Below are 18107 nucleotides of genomic sequence, written 5' to 3'. Positions count from 1 at the left end.
GAGCGACAGAGTTACTGGTTGAATCAAGTCAGTGGATCACCTTTGTTTAAATGAGCATCATTGTCAGTAGCGCAACAAGTAGCACACTTTCCATTGGTGCAGAAAGCTGTGGGTTCTGTTCCCACACTAGGTGGATCGTTTGCTGACACTGCAGTACAGCATAAACAGGTGCTACACTCTTGAGTATGTCATCCTTCAGATGAGATTTTAAACTGAGGTCCCATCTACATGAGTTGGTGGTAGCTGAAGAGGATGTAAACTTTTACACACATCCTTCAAACTTCATCATAAATGCAGCATAAACAGAAAGAAACATTCTATAGTCACATGTTCATAATAAATAAGTAAATAAATAAAATATATTACATTTCTCAGAATAAGAAAATATTATTCATCTTGTTCCTACCCCTTTTTCCACACCCATCTTTTTATTTTTCTTATCACATCCCAGCTATCCCATATTTGACTGGATAACAATTCTTTGCATCTCACATTCCAAGTAATCCATATTATACAAATTATTGTTTTATTTATTATTGCTACTTTTTTCTTCCCCTTCATAAAATCCATACACTATCTTTTCCATATTTATATCTTTATGTACTTCCTCTCGTGTGTCATTTTTACATAAATTTCGTACCTCTTAAGTTCTACAAATATCTCTCAAAAATGCTCCACATTTTCTTCTGTATTACATCTAATATACGAGTGTGTGTGTGTGCGTGTGTGTGTTTTTACTCCATAGTATTTTTCTTGTACAAAAATTGTATATGTGTGTGTGTGTTTATATATATATATATATATCTATGGATTCACTTTATAATCTCGAAATACTAATTTCAGTATTTCGAGACTATAAAGCCAAAACACCAAAAGTTCTAAAACCAAAACCGCGACCGTTAAAGCACACACACAAACACAACTACACCTACCTCCGCACAACAGCACAAACACACACACACAGACTTACTATAAGCAGGGGAGCAAACCCCCCCCGCAACTCCCATGTGGGGGGCTGCACCCGCCACAGCCCCCCTACTTATATATACTAACTCTGAGGTTGACTAAACACTAACACACACAAAACCCACCAACATACATTCCACACCCTCCCCACACAAACTCACATCACACAGATACAAACACCACCACTCTCAACACTGACACACTCACACTCTCACCTACGTACCCTAACCCACACCTAACACTCCCCGACACACTCACAAACACGCAAACCCTCCCCAAAACCCTTAAAAACACCGCACTTACCTAACGCACCATCATTCCCGCGGGATCGACATTTCCAGGTTTGATATTCAACAGTTTTACGCATCTGCAGATTCGACACTTTGGTCTCGAGATACTGAAATTTGACATTTCAGTATTTCGAGATTCCAAACTGTTTCCATATATATCTATATATATATATATATATATATATATATATATATATATATATATATATATATATATATATACACACACACACACACACGCACACACACACATACATGTATATAATGGTGCCAAAAACTATAGGATTTATCAATCCCAAACAGCTTTCTTACAATATAGCACCCCCTATTAACAGGATTTAATCTACCCCCCATATAAAATTGAAAATAATGTATAGCAATTATTATTCCATTTTCTCTGGTGATAAAAATCCCCCCAAATGTTCCAATTTACCTAATATATATGAATACATTAAATATGCCTTCTTAAAATAAGATAACTGAAAATTCTTCCACATATTAACTGTTTTTATGAGAAAAAAAAATTCTTCCACTGATCTTTAACTTATATTCTCCAGACATAAAACCTAACAACTTTATTTTGCCACAGAAACATAAATACCAGCAATTTTCACTTTTTTTTTTCATATCCTTTACATTTTTCTTTATTCATCTTTAAACCTGCTTTACATATTCATCACCCCTGGAGGTGGAAAAACATTCTTACAAATTTTATGTAATAGATAGGACCTCTGTGGAACAGGATTATCAACAACAAATTGTGTCCTTAATTGGGAGGATATAATCCCCCTATCAACCATGAAATTTAACACACCACAAACATGTCATTGTGGTTTAATAAGTAAATGTATTCATTTATTCGTAAACGGTAGGCAATGTAATGACTTTTAGTTTGTTTCCATTAGATGTAGTGCAAATCCACCCATTACTGGCACGCTCATGCACACACACACACACACACACACACACACACACACACACACGTATTAGATGTAATACAGAAGAAAATATGGAGCATTTTTGAAAGATATTTGTAGAACTTAAGAGGTCGGTGAGTGGAAAGAGAATGGGAGATCCTTGTTACTGTTGTGGCTGCAGTTATTTACTATAGTTTTGTGTCTTTTCTTTTTTATTCATACTCCCACCTTGCTAATTACAGGTTTAGTGTTGATAAACAAACTGGTAATCATTGGTTTCGTTTGTGATTCAATATGCTGTCTTGTTTCTATTGGGCTCTTGTCAAACATTAATATCCTTTTTTTCTGCTTACCTCAGGAGAAACTATTTATATTCTCTTAAGCTTTGGGCCCTAGACTTGCATTTCTTTTATGGATCCCATTGTGAAGTTGACTTTTGATCAAGGGGAGCTTTTGCAGCATTTTTAAAAAAGCACCTTCTGATGAAAGACTTTTGATATTGTTTGAGTGCCTGTCAGTAGTCATTTCCAAGGTGGAGGCCTGCCATATGCAAGCCATGCGATAGTAGACCAGGATGGAACAACTTGAGGCTGAGCTAGAGTCTTTGAAGAAAAATGTAAAAGCTCTGTGTGACTGTTCAGTTGTCACAATGAAGACACTGACTACTATGCAAGAAAGTTATTTAAAAATGAAATCCTGGAGCCACAGGATTAATGTAAGAGCTAAAGGGGTTCCAAATTCAGTGGAAGATAAAGATCAACAGGCATATTTTGACTTTTTTCTCAAGAAAGTCATCCAGTTACCAAACTTTCTGAAACCTGCAATTGAAAGGATTCGTAGAGTAGATCCAGCTTGGCAAGATAAAAGTATAAGCAGGCATGCACTTATCGCATTTCAGTCTAGAAATATGGGAATTAGTTGGAATAAACACTCGTTACATTTTCTTGCAGACTTTTCCAGCTATTACTAAAGCTATGTTAGGAAATGTCATCTTACAAAAGGGTCCTGGTGGATGATGGCTGTAAGGTAACTCTGGCATAGCCAGCATGATTGAGGGCAGACAAAGACAACAGAAGAGTGCTTTTGCATAACAATCAGCAGGCTGAAAGCTTTATTCAAAATGTTAGGGCACAGTTTCAAGGTCATGAGCATGATAGTGGTGAAGACCACTGGACAGACAAATGGATAGAGTGGAAGCTGGTGCAAAATAAGAGCCAAAGACCACCTTCTAAAAACAAATTCATGAGTGTACTAAAAAAAGACCTGCTTGAGAGAATGGAACCAATGAAAATAAACTTCTTTGCTCTAAAGTAAAGGAAACATGAGAAACTAAGGGGGACTCTGCTTTTAAATCATGTACTGACATCAGGGTGCAGAATGGTACAGTCTCATTGAATGCTGGCACCACTGTGAGTAGCTGCACACAGATTGTGAGTTCTATTTAGCCAGACATTTTAATACTGGTCTAGACAAGGCCCCTGCAAGAGTCATATCTCACTGGATTTCAGTACCTCAACCAGCAAAACTAACTCTTCAATCAGGATGCCCTGGACAGAAATCTTTTCTGGTTCTTATGACTCCATGGTTGAGAGATACTGGACCACAGAAGGACTGCAGGACTTGGATAAAAACACAGCTATGGGTGACTGAAGGATTACAGTCTACCAGCATATGTTTTCCTTTGCACTGAAACTCAATAATTTCACCAATTGTATTGTCTGCATGCTATAACAGGCACTTATTGGGAGCAGTTTACCACTTTCTTCCTGATTATTGTCACTCCGGACTGGGTACAGTGGACTAGTCATTATTCTTTGACTTAGGCATAATCAGATGAAGGGGATTTGCAATGAGGTAAATACGTTAAAGCTGTTAATTGCTTTACTAGTTTGTATTTGGGAGGAGGTCATGCCACAGATAAACTTCCACATATAAACTGTAACTGTAGATGCACATTTTATGCTTCCTTATATAGACATTAGTGCTAATGTTAGGTTGCTGGTGCTACCCATTATACTGTTCATTGTTTATAGTTTAAATAAGCTGTTTTTGTATAGGCATGGGGGTCAAAGTTATGATAGGCAAAGAGGGTTCAGAAATGACCTGGGAATTTCTTATAATCCACAAGAGTTCATTTTACTTCAACCAGTTGTTGAGGACCCTTATCCTGGGTGTAGGTGCAAATTTAGGCATGCAAACAATTTCATTTTTTTTTTGTTTGTGTCTGGCCTATGATATTCCTGAATTCTGTGTTGGGGGCTGGCTCACCATTGCATGTTATTAGATGATCCTATGTGGCTGCTTATAAATCTCCCCAGTCCAAGTGTCAAATTGATTTTTTGGAATATGGGAGGGAGTTCCAATCCAATTTATGGAGACAGAATATAGCAGAGGATAAGAGGAGAGGATGCCAGATAGTTTGTCTTCAGGAAACACATCTTAAAGTGAGGGATGCTCACAAGTTCAAAACTAGGAATTTTTGAAAGGTCTTTACAGGCCCCAAACTACGAGAGGCTAAATGAAATGTTGCTCTGTTGTTCCCTAATTACCTTGAATTGTTTACATACCGAGTCATTGTGAATGGGAAGGAGGGATGGATCAGCTGGAAGAAACAAGTGACTAAGGAAAATTGGACGTAGGGGACATATATATGCACTAAATGGTGATGGTAAAAAGTTAATTGAGGAATCTTTAGATGTTTGGCAGGAAGTTGTTGCCCTGCCTCATTTTGGTATATTAGCTGGAAACTTTAATTTTGTTTTTAACAAGCACCTTGATAGCAGTCCCATCCTTCTCCAGAAATTTAGCCCAACAAGGGAGTAGGTTAGATTTTATTCTTATACCCAAATTATTTTGTTATAAACATTTATATTCCTTTACTTCATGAGATAAGAGAATCTGACCATGTGCTACTTAGTACTATAATAAATACGGAGAGAATGGCCCAGAATGTTAAAAACTGGAGTTGGATTCATTTTAGATGGAATTCCACTGGGAATCAGGAAGTACTTAACTCTTTTAGGGAGTGTTTATACCTTTTATTACAGATGATTTTGAGAGAAATGATAGCTCTGATGCCTCCTCCATCGGGCTTTGGTGGGAGGGCTGAATGGCTGCTGTATATGGAGACATTCTAGACAAAGAGGGGATAAGGTAGAAAGAAAAACAAAATTCCCTGTACCTGAAAGTTAGAGCACTCAAGAAAGTACACAAGGGTACAGCTAAGGCAGGGGTCTACAAACATTTATTAGATCAGATAATGGCATTAATGACTGATATTAATTTATTAGAACAAACTAAAGCAGAAGCATAACTTTTGGTGAAGGGGCACATTGGGATGTTGAAGGGAAAAGGAGACCTGAAGTGCATATCCTGAGCTTGTAAACACTGGAACTCGTGGATGGTAGCCAGCCAGCAGGGATGATTAATTTCTGAGGATGGGGAACTAAGGAAAACTTTCTGTAGCTACTAACAGTCCTTGTACAATCCAATCCAGGGAAGCAGGGCTTCTATGTGTAAGTTTTAAAACTTTACAGGGCCATCTAGTAAATACCTCAAAAAGAAAGGTTTTGATTGATACCCACTGTGACATCCAGCTAATACCCCACCGGACTGCCACTAATTAAATGTGACATCCTGCTGTATCCCACTGGACTGCCAACAATAAAATGTGATGTTCCTTACTATCCTTGGTCAGTAACTAAAGAGCTTCAATCCTCTCTACTGACTCTAATATGAGACTGTCACTTAAACAGGAGTAATATTTCACTATTTTCCCCTAAGAGCTCAACAGGAATGCTTTCAATAATCTGAGACTGGTCTGTATAATTCTGTCCATCCCTAATGTAACTCCTTATTACACACTTAAGAGCAATGTTTCCCAGTTTAAGACATCTGATTCACTCACAAATTTAAATCTCACACATCCAAACACTTCTGGGAAAGCCTGACACAGATTTCCAGCTGTGTCCCTTCCCCAAAATAATACAGTAATGCTGCCACCAATCAAAGTGTCTTCATGCCCTTCTAAAGGGGTGTCCAATTATGAAAATTAAATAAAATAAATGGTAGCTATGACCAGAAGCGACCAGGTCGTCGGGGTGACCTGGAGAGTATCAAACAGATATAAACACGCTCTAATCTATAAAGAACACACTGGTTTCCAGCCACAATGTAAAGTAATGAAAAATATTTAATAATAAGTAAAATGAATTATAAGAATGTAAATCAATAACTTTCAATAAACACCAAAATTCAGTCACCAGAAATGTAAAATTAAACTGTAAGATAGAAATCCATCATTCTAGAAAAATCTGAATAATTAAATGTATCCTAATCTAACTGGAGAATACTGTCCCTGATCTAATCTAATACATAACAATGAGTCAAAGGCAGGTTTACAGTTTTTAGTGCATTCTCTGTCATGGGTGTCCACTGATTGCAACCCTTCACTAACGGCTGCTCTTCACAAACAGCTCAGTATTGACTAACTGCACAGCTTAACAGTCTCAGCTTTCTTGTTTTAAAAAAATAACAGTCAGCTGTTTGAAAAAGTTATTTTTCCTGTCAATCAGCTGTTAAAATAATCACCTAACAACCAGGAACATTCTAATGACATCACCTACTGTTTAGCTGATTCTCCACAGTTTGCACTTTAGAATGTCCCTCACAAACATGTGCAATTAGAAATGTATCAAAACACTTACAGATTATTTAAACATTCTGTTTAAACAGGGAAATAACATTAAAAGAAAAACGTATTTACATTTTCACAGTTAGACATGCTGGCATACAATGCAAGTTAATCTGAGAATATACACAAATCTCCTGCCATACATGCTAACACAAATGACAGTGTTTTATTTTCTTCACACCCTCTACATGTATAGAAGTACTCAAGGCAGTACTTCTGTACATGTAGTAGGAATCATACACAGAAGTACTCAAGGCAGTATCAGAAATGATATTAAGTAAAGCATCCAGCATTAACAGGTTCTTGGTAAAGTTTTACAAACAGGGTCAAAAGATTGTATGGTGAGCTCTGGCACAAATCTTTAATTCTCCCAGTTTTTGAAATGGCTTACATATTGATCATAATCAAGCAATCATAATGGTCATTCCTAAACTTAAAGATAACATTCCTTCACTGTAAGATATCTAGCCAGTATTCCTCATAAATGTTGATTTAAAAATTCCTCATAAATGTTGATTTAAACATTCTGGAGAAAGTAATGGTGCTAAGATTGAAGACTTTATTACCAAAACTTATCCAGAAAGGGCAGAACAGGTTTATGAAGGAAAGGGACATTTCAGACAACTGCTGGGGGCTTGCAGCTTTTTTGCACAGGTATGGCCAATGTCAGAATAGGGCAGGGTTGGTCTTTTTTTTGATATAAGGAAGCCAGTGGGTCTATATCTCAGGTCTATGTTAAATATTCGAACATCCAAAATGTCAAACATTACATGGTCGAGACCAAATGTTCGACATTTGGATGTTCGAACATAAAAAAAAAAAACACAGAAAAGAAAAACACTTTAACACCCCCCCCTACTTAAATATACCAAATCCAAGACTGAACTTCAGTGCAGAAAAGGGAAATTCTCCCTATCTGCACCGTATGGTGCCATTGAAGGTCTATCTTTGAACACTCAAAATTCTGAACTTTTATATCACATAGTCGAAGTCTTATAACTTTGAACACGTAATGTTCGAACCATTATGTTCAATGTTATAAAACTTTGACTATGGATAATAAAAAACAACGGAAAACAAAATAGTTTTAAACAGGGGAGCAAGCACCCCTGCACCCCCCACACCCCCGCTAGTTAAATATACCAATTCCAAGATCGCATCCCATTGAACAAAATGGAAACCTCCACTTATGGAGATTTCTATTCAAATGCTTGAACTTTTACAAATTCGAGCATATGGTCTTGATCATATGAGGTTCGAACTTGTAACAGTTTGTCTATGTGATAGGAACCCAAAGGTAGTTGACATGGTTTACTGGGCTTTGTTCATAGTGATCAAGTATAGGAAGTGCAGGGATTCATTTCTGATCTGGATAAGAGATCTCCACACCAAGCCAACATGTAAGGTGTTCTTGTTAATAAGGATATCTGTGCTAGTAGGGTATCAGCAGGGGAACTAGCCAAGGGTGTCCCCTCTCACTTGGTCTATTTGTTTTGGTTATGGAGGAGATCCCCTTCCAGGTCAGGGATGTTTTGCAATCTCACCATATTCTAGATAGAACAATTTGTTCTTTACAGCCTTTTGAGAACAATTGCATTCTGAAGAGTAATAGATTTTCTAGTAAGTTGGACAAGATATTAGATGTTTTTCACAGTTTCTGGAGGCTTCAAGGTTGAAGAGTAACTTTGCAAAGTCCATAGTGCTTAAATTTGGATAACTAGATTGTGAGCTGGAAAACAGTGAAACATCCACAGTGGATTCCTCTCATTACTTGGGCTTAACAGTCAGTTAGCCTACTATAATATATATAAGCTCAGTGAATAGCAACTTCATGGGCTTAGTGAATAAAGTAGTAAACCTGCTTCATAAATTGGATAATTTCAAAACACATTTTGAGAAAATTTGTGGTTATACCTCATAATTTGTATGTAATCAGGAATAATCCAGTCTCAGGGAAGCACCTCAAAATAGAGCACCTCCAAAATCCTATTAACATCTCTGTACTTGGAGAATAGAGAAGGATTTCTACAGCTATAGCTTATACCCATAGATGCTATGATGGTGGGCTCTTTTCCACATAGCAGGTGACGTGCTAGCCTGCTGATTTAACCAGTTAATCTGAGGGAGGTGGGGGGATAGTATAGTGGACTCTCGGCAGGTAGCAATCCTGAAAGGTAGCCTGGTTTCTATCCCTCAACACTTGATCTAACAGCTGTATCAATAGAGTATACAGGTAGTTGGCCTTAATCTGGGTCAAGGACCAAAGAACAATCCATAGAATCATCCCATGGCTAGAGATATGGCAGGTAAAAGATTCAAAGTGCACTGGTTTGGCATAGAGATACTTAAATGGAGCCATCATATTGATAACCTTCCATACGTAAAAAAAATGTTTCTCTAAGGTGTGTGAGGAATTGTACCTTACTGATAATGGCCTGGTTACTTATATGTAGTTAGGCCATATATAAGTAAAAAGGCCAACCAGATATTTCCTTGGAGAAAGTGGAATAATATGAAATCTGGCAGGACAGGTTTGATCTACGTGATGTCTGGGCTAGTAGAGCAGAGGCATTGAAGTGTTAGATAGTGAGTTGATAGAAAATTCTGGATAAGGTTTTGTTGACTAAAATGGAATGGGGTCAGGTTTGTGAGACTTCAGATAAACTCCGGACTTGGCCCAGATACAGGGATTAACAAATGAGGTTAGACTTTTGATGGTACTATGCCCTACAAAGACTACTGTATTTGAAGCTGAAGGGATATAGCTTATACTGGCACTATCCACAAGAAGATGCCAACAATCTACACATATTCTGGCCTTGTCCTCTGAGTGGGACATACCAGACTAGTGCTTGTTTAAACTGGAAATATGGGATTTTAGGTTTCACCCCACTTGGGAACTCACAAAATGCTAGCAGTGTTAGAGGTTTATTGGTTCCTAACTAGTGTGGCTAAATTGTGGCATAGTAGACAATGGAAGCAAAAGGATAACTCTGTGTAGAAGTTGATTGTTTTCTACGGAACCATGTGGGCAATATCACGTCAATGTTTAAAGGCTTGGGGTCAAAGGTTAATATTTTTAGAGTACAGAAAGTATTACTTGTCAACTCTAGTGATTAAGTTAAAACATGAAGTAGAGTTGGCTTCAGTTAATAAAGTGTAACTGGATAATGTATGATGGTCAAAATATGTAAATTACCTTTGAAGTAATTATTGTTCTCGGTTACATGCTAAGCATTTTAAATAATGCATGTAGTTAATTTGATGATATTGTTCATTTTTTGTTTTTGTATTGTTGGTTAATATCTTTGCTGCTTCCTGCTGTGATGTATGTCTTATATTTTAATTTTTTGGAAATTAATAAATGTAGTTAAAGGAAAAACATTTTCTCTGTGTCACTCTATATATGTAATATAGCTTTTAGTAAATAAAACACCATAGAGTAGAGGTTAGAGTCTGGAGCATTTCTCCCCGGGCCTCCGCTGAAAACAGGCTCTGTGGAACCTAGTCGGACATTCCCGGTCAACAAATGATAAATAAATAAATAAATAAAATAAAATAAATAAATAGAGTTGAGATGTGAATAATATTTGCATAACAACCATAAGGAAAGGGTTTGAATATGATTATCTTCATTTTGCATAACAACCATAAGGATTAGGTTTGAGTCTTGTCTTCCTTTGTATATTGTACAAACCAATTAACGTACTCAGTGACCTAGGGTTACCATTGAAAGAGAAACAACTTCCTTAGTGGCACAAGTATTTGTAGTATAATGAAACTAGTAAAAGACACAAAGGTAACCAGTTTAGTATCCAGCCTTGTGAGCATTCATAATATCCACTTTTCTGGTCCTGAAAATATTCAACTTACATGCTTTCTCATACTCACCAAGTTTATTACTTTTATTTTAATCAAGCTAATAATTATATAAAAGTCTTTTGCAGAATCACGGGTATCCCATGTCATAATATTTCTATGTATGTTAAATGAAAATTGCATGTTTATACACTGACTTTTCTTTCTTTTTTTTTTCCAGAACATGTTTATAAGATATATCCTTGGGAATGTTATGTGTTTGCATTGGCTGTTTTTGTAACAATGACAAACCAGATACACAAATGGTCTCATACTTACTTTGGACTGTCACGCTGGGTCATTATTCTACAAGATCTACACATTATTTTGCCAAGGAAACAACACCGGATTCATCACGTCGCCCCTCATGATACTTATTTTTGTATCACTACAGGTATGCCAAATTAAGGTGCAAGCAGTGTTGCATTTCTGCTTGTGATAAATGCATTACTGAATGACTCTGCTTTTTTTGGATATAAAATTGGAAGGCTCGCTGTATTCCTAGTGTTTTTCATTCTAAACATTCTGCTTAAAATTGTTTAGTCACACACCATGCACACATAACACACAATCTGAAAAAATTCAACAGCTTTTAGGATCAAAACATGTGCTGTCTCTTGTGTTCTACACCTGTGAAAACTTGCATTATACATTCAAGTAAATCTAGCCTCATGGGAGGGGGGGGGGTGCACATTACAAGAGAGAGCACAGAGTGTAGCTTCAACAGGCCTGTATTCCCCTGGGCACAGCATGGCCTTTGTTTTAGCCTGTGACGTGCCACATGTATATTTAATGGTAGCTGACTGTCTGTGATAACACAAAGAATGATGAAAGAGGAGAGGCAAACAAAAGCAGTTGGCAGATCAGGCATAAGGCTTTGATGTCTGTTCTATATTTCAGTATGCTCAAAATCACCTGTGTGACAGTACTTTAGAAGCATTAAACATATGTTTACCAAAAGGTGAATTTTATTTCCGCTATTATGCTGCACACATCTGGTAAACTGAATATTCATTTTGTGACCTAGATTAAAATGAGCATAGCAAACACTTCTTGTAGGTTACTTGAACTGACTGTGGCAGAAGAAACAAAATATGTTACTCATACTGTTCAGTTTAATTAGTACAAACTACATTTATTCCATTTTGCCTAGCCTGCTTAATATGCAGCAGTGAAAACATTTTCAGATACAGTAAATATCGTGTGTGTGTGTTTGTTGCGATTTCTGTTTTGAGATAACACAGCCTGCATTTTGACACTGTAGATACTTGTCTGATTAAACAGTTTATATGTAAGTAGAATTTGCTGTGAGTTTGGAATATCACATGCAGAGTTGTTATTTAAGTTGTGTATTACTTGTGTAATATATTATAGTTTCTATCTCTGTTCTATAGTTAGAGGAGTATGTAGATATTTATTATCTGCCATAGCTTATGAGACTGGAACGTGACATGGCATTTCTAAACAAAAACAAACTTTGCCAAAAAAGGACATTTATATATGTGTGTGTGCGCATATATATATATATATATATATATATATATATGTACACACATACAGATATATATTGGTCTACTTTTATTTGTCGAAAACACACTTTCTCGACAAACAGAAGATCAAACCCACTTTAACCAAAGTGCACTACATCGAAAGTGCACTTTCGCAAAAGCCGATTCACCAAAGCACATTACAGTGGGGATAAGGAAATATATCCTTTTCCCCACTGTGGTGCGATCTCAGAGTTAGTATATTTAAGTGTGGGGGATGTGGGGGGGGGGGCACAGCCCCCCACATGAGGGGTGCAGGGGTGTTTAAAGTAGTTTGTTTTGTTTATATATATATATATATATATATATATATATATATATATATATATATGTGTATATGTGTGTGTGTGTATCTCATGGTTTGCAGCTTTATCTGCCAGATTTATTCTTAATATGTGATGTATGCATTTATCAGAAAATGATACTTAAATAACAAAAGAATCACATTTGCTGCACATACAAGCAGTGGAACTAGGCTAGTCTTCTTTTTATATTTTTTATTCAAGAACCTTCTGTATTATTTTACTGGAGATTTTTACCTTGAAAGATCTACATATGGAATTATTAAACTTTTTCCATTCCTACATCTCACAACAGTTACTGACAACTCACTGGCAATCCAGACATTTAGTTACAGACTCTGTTTGCTGAATTATGAAATGGTAATATATATAATGAAGGAATGAGAGAAATATAAGGATGAAGTGGTGCAATTTCTAAAGCAGTATATAATTTCTAAGTTAAAGGGTGCAAGAAATACTGATGTTAATGGACAGGTCAGTAAGTGAAGTGTACATTAAGAGTCGATTCTGTCATCTCTGCCAGCCTAGTTTGATGCTTCTACAATGTATAACGCACACACACTCATGAACACACCATACTCACACACAAGGAGCTATACAAGAGCAGTACATACACATAACATATTATATATTTGTTTACCGGGGAAGAGCACTGATCACAACTGACCAGTTTCGGGTCTAACCTGAGAAAGACAGGTGCACAGAGCAGGAGAGACAGAGTAGCAGTTACATAAAAGGTTGCTTTCATGCATTGCTGAGTCAATGAGGAGCATTTTGCCCTTCCTAAAAGTAATCAGAAAGAGCATAAAAGTCTATATACAATATACATAGAGGTCTGAAGAGATTGTGCTGAAATCAAAAGCATCCACTGCTAAAATCGGAAAATAAGTACTTTTTAAGTTTCCTTTGCATTTTGCTAACTGTATTTTACCAGTTTGTCACCTAATTTTTGTTTATTTTAACTGTATCTTTCTGCACTTTTTAAATTTGTTCTGTTGCTTTAAATAACCAGTACACAGCATAGACTCGATTCAGATCTGCTGTATTTAGACTGTATTGTTACACTTGAGCACTATGCCAGCCGTCTTACATTAGGAGAGCCTTACTTGCACCCTTGTGGCAAAACTGTGTAGATTGAACCCCATCTGAGTTGCGAATTGCTGGAGGAAAGCTCATCGTGTGCTTTCCTATTGGTTGATAGACTAAACAGTGTTTATTCCTGCTTATATTTAAGCATCATGTTTGCACAGTACTGTGCTTTGCACAACAGTGTTTTGCATTGCCCTGTATAGTCACAAAGCCTTGAAGGCTAATTATTTCCTTAAACAATTGTCAATAAAATTTGCTAGCTCTTCCACTGCTCTTCTGGGAACTCAGTAGCACGTGGAGCAGCATCGCCTACATTCATTTATCTATTTATTTATTTATTGGCATTTGTTAACACTGAAATTCCACTGGGTCAGAAACCCATTTTCAGTGGAGACCCGGGGAGAAAAGCTCCACAAATATGATATAGAAATGAACATACAGAGCAAATTTTAACAAAAATACATTAAATGGGTTAATTAATACAACAGAAAATTGGAAGATTGCTACAAACATAATAATATAAAACACACATAATAACAGATAATAAAACATAATATTTAAGGTATATGCTGTCCATTCATCATGATGAGAATATTGGTGGAGATATAGTAAGGAAAGTTGTAATATTTGCTTGGAGGTAGAGAATGATGGTATGAATAGAAGGATGGTTTGATTAGAAGATGTAGGTAGCTTGGTGGGTATGATGAGAGAGTTATGGGAGTAGGAGGATGCAGGCACAAACGATAAGAAGAAATAAGAGAAGGATAAGAAAACAATAAGCTTATTTATGGTGGCCTATCATTTTGAATACAGAGACAGACTATGGTTGTTGAAAAGTATGTCTTTAGAGATATTTTGAATGTATTTAATGAGTCTAGGAGGGTGATTTCTTGGGGAAGGGCATTCCAAATCCTAGCTATGGCATAGGAGTGGAGGCTATCTCCAGCTTTTTTTAGGTTTTCCAATGGTTACAAGTTGTTTGTTGGTAGATTGTAGATTTCAGAGTAGGGAGTAGGGTTGTAGTATGTCCTGAAGGGTAGGGAAGCTATCTAGTTTGTAAATTAGTTTGTGAACTAGCGTTAGCTGGGTGTAATTGAGGCATTGTTGGAACTCTATCTAGTTAAGTTCCTTAAGAACTAGACAGTGATGTGAACGATATGGTAAACCACTTGCAAATTTGGCAAGTTTGTGGTAGCATGCTTGGAGTTTGTTTTAACAGATTGGTGGAGATTGGTAAAGATGGGGACTCCATAAAGGAGGGATGGGAGCAAAAGTCTGTTGGCAAGTGCCTTTTTAGTGGGTTTATCCATGTAAAGTTTGTGTCTATATAACCTGCCAATTTTAAAGTGTTTTTTTATTGCACTAAGTATGTGTTGTTTAAAGGAGAGTGCGGTCTATGGTAATCCCAAGTAACTTAGCATGAGTTACTATTCCTATTTTTGTCTTGTTCGTGGAGTATATGATAAAATCTTGTGAGACTGGCTTGGTTGAGAATAGCATAAGCTTAGTTTTCTTTGCATTAAGCAGAAGTTGTGCTTCGGTTAACCAGGTTTTAACTGATGTAAAGGCATTGTGTGATAAGGTTTGTAGATGGTGGATGTTGTTAGAGGATGTGATGGTGTTGGAGTCATCTGCATACAGGATAATTGTACTTTGAAGAAAGGCAGTATTTAGTTTATTTATGAAAATATTGAAGAGCAGAGGACCTAAAATGGACCCCGGGGGACTCCTGTTTTATTGACTAGGTATTCAGATATAGTACCTTGCCATCTAATACCATTCTCTTATTGTCTCTGGGTGAGCAGCACATTCCAGTCAAATTAATACATTACCTTCCCAAATAAATCACTCAGTAAGGACCTATCATGCATGGGCAATTTCACACCATCTCACTGACCAGCCTGATGGATATGGACATTCCGAAATGTAGCAATTGCCTCATGCATACCGACAACCATTTACTCCTGAAACAAACAAATACTTTATATGAGAGATGTAGTTATACTTTGGATCTGGAAGCTAAACTCTCTCATATGGACAAATCTAATGTCGAACAAGTTATCAGCACATGTACATCACTACCTTTACTAAATAAGGACACAGCACATAAACCCACATATGCAGAGGTTTTCACTTAGTAACTCACCAGACAATCAAAGGATCCAGTATTGGTCAGGATGGAAAGTTGTGGTTGACAAACCAAGCTGCTTTGCCAGAGGTGGTCTACACCTGTCTCCTCTTGTCTTTTGGATACTAGTAAAGGCATTAGCCACCCCTGTTGTGCCTGTTTTTAGGTGACGTAAAAGTAACCAACCTCCCGACATAATAAAATAATTTCTAGATAAACTCAAGGTTCTACTGCTTAATGCTAGAAGTCTAAACAAGAAACTGCACCCTGTGGAACCTCTCCTCACCTTGGAAGATGCTGACATCTGTGCAGTCCCTGAGGCATGGTTCAAAACTGCAGAAAGCACCCGGCCATGCAGAGCTACAATGCCTTTCACATGTTCAGACCACAGACTAATCATAAAAGAACCAAAGGAAGAGGTGTATCCATCTTCATCAAGGACAAGTACAACTCAAGACTGGTCATATGCTATGACTACCTTGAACTACTCCATGTCCAATTAACCGTGAGCAAAACCCCCTATCATATCATGACCAGCTAAAGTTCCCCACCATGAAACAGGAAAAGCATACCACATGCCTGGATTTATTAGAGTCACTTACCATACAGCCAAACACCTTGCTCATGGGCGATTTTAACTATCCATCCATAGAATGGGAAACATACACAACCACAAACATTCTGGCTCAGTGGTTCTTGGACTTTGTCAATACAAATGTTGTGGATCAGCTAGTTAGCTCTCCCCCAAGGGGCTCTAATGTTCTGGACATTGTATTCACTAATATGGGGGAGCACTACACCCGAGCACTACACCCCCCCCAAGTGATGTCCTCCCTAGTAAGAGCTGACCATAAATCAGTCTCATTCAATTTAAGTGCAAGGCCAGATAACCCCATCAAGCTCAAAAGTGGTTAAGAACTTCTCCAAGACAAATTATCCCCTACTAAGTGATGGTATAAGAAGTTTCAAAGCCCCCCTCTAACACAGATAGCATGAACTTCTATGCAGAGGCATGCACCAATGCACTGGATAACCACTTAATTAATTGTATACAAACAGCTGTCTAACCAAATTAAATCTAGGTCTTTCTGAAAAAACAAGTCACTCTGGTGGACCCCTAGTATAAACAGGCTATACAACAAAAGAAAGAAGCAAACTTCCAAGAACAAGAGGGGACTGGCTCAGCAGAGGAAGAAATACCTCTCTAGCTTAAGCAAACAATTTAGAGATCTTGTCAAGTCTTACAAAGCTAATTATGAAGCAGAAGTAGCCACCCTAGCCAAGGATAATTGCAAAGCATTCTTTAACTACATCCAAAACCTAAAAGGAAATACACAGCTATGCACATAACTGGCTGTGGATGACACCACCCAAACTCAGCCTAAAGTAATAACCAACCTGCTAGCTGACAGATTTGGAGCAAACTTCACCCCCTGTCCCCAACAATCATTCATTAAGATATATTTGCCACCTTTCCCTACCTACTATCTCAGGTGAGTAAGTCATCTATGGGTTCTCCAAGGCAAAACCACATGGCATCAATGGGACTAGACAACATTCCAGGTTGCCTTCTAAACAACTTAAAACATGACCTAGCTGACCCACTTTGTACCCTGTTTATCACAGCCTGAAAACTGACTATGTTCCAGCAGAATGGAGAACAACAACAGTAACTCCCCTGCATAAAGCAGATCATCAGCTGACCCTGGGAATTGTAGACCCATAAGCTTGACTAGCCTCATCTGCAAGGCCATGGAGAGAGTCATTGGATGTCATCAACAAGGACCTAGGCAATCTCCAAACTCTGGGTCCAACCCAGTTTGGATTCATCAAGGGCAGATCTTGCCTGTTAAACCTGGTTTACTTCTTTAAGAAAAGTCACCAAGGCCCTGGATGAGGGTAAGACAATGCATACCACCTATCTAGACCAGACCAAGGTATTTGATACAATCCCTGACTCGGGTATTATAGACAAATTCTCACAATTGGGGATTAACTCTTGCATCACAAGATGGGTAGCAAATTGGCTCACTAACAAGACATATACTGTCAAAGTAAGTGATTCTACCTCTAGTAAAAGACCAGTCACCTTTGCTGACCCACAGGGTTCTGTGTTGGGCACGTTACTGTTTGGAATTTATTTTTAAGAAATCCAAACATCTGTGGATGACCTGCGACTGTCCAAGTTTGCTAATGATTGCAAATTGGGAGCAATCATTGACTTCCCCATTGATGTTAGCATACTAGAGAAAGGGTTAACGCAGACAAATGATTGATGCAAAAAACACAGTTTGAAGCAAAATGCAAAAAAAAAAGC

At 37.5% G+C, this 18107-nt stretch overlaps 1 protein-coding gene across 1 annotated transcript in view; it reads left to right on the top strand.

Annotated features, from left to right (window-relative positions):
* Positions 1 to 18107, top strand: part of LOC122810378 (plasmanylethanolamine desaturase-like) — a 1738026-nt gene that overhangs the window by 1615530 nt on the left and 104389 nt on the right. The window contains exon 5 of the mRNA XM_044081968.1: positions 10906 to 11118. Coding sequence (XP_043937903.1) covers positions 10906 to 11118 — 213 coding nt within the window. The remainder of the gene's footprint in view (positions 1 to 10905; positions 11119 to 18107) is intronic.

Source organism: Protopterus annectens, chromosome 8.part1 (genome assembly GCF_019279795.1).
Source record: "Protopterus annectens isolate FY-2018-M chromosome 8.part1, PAN1.0, whole genome shotgun sequence".
NCBI classification, from domain to species: Eukaryota; Metazoa; Chordata; order Ceratodontiformes; family Protopteridae; genus Protopterus; species Protopterus annectens.
Note: the sequence above shows the minus strand (reverse complement) of the source record. Positions and strands in the feature narration are given on the sequence as shown.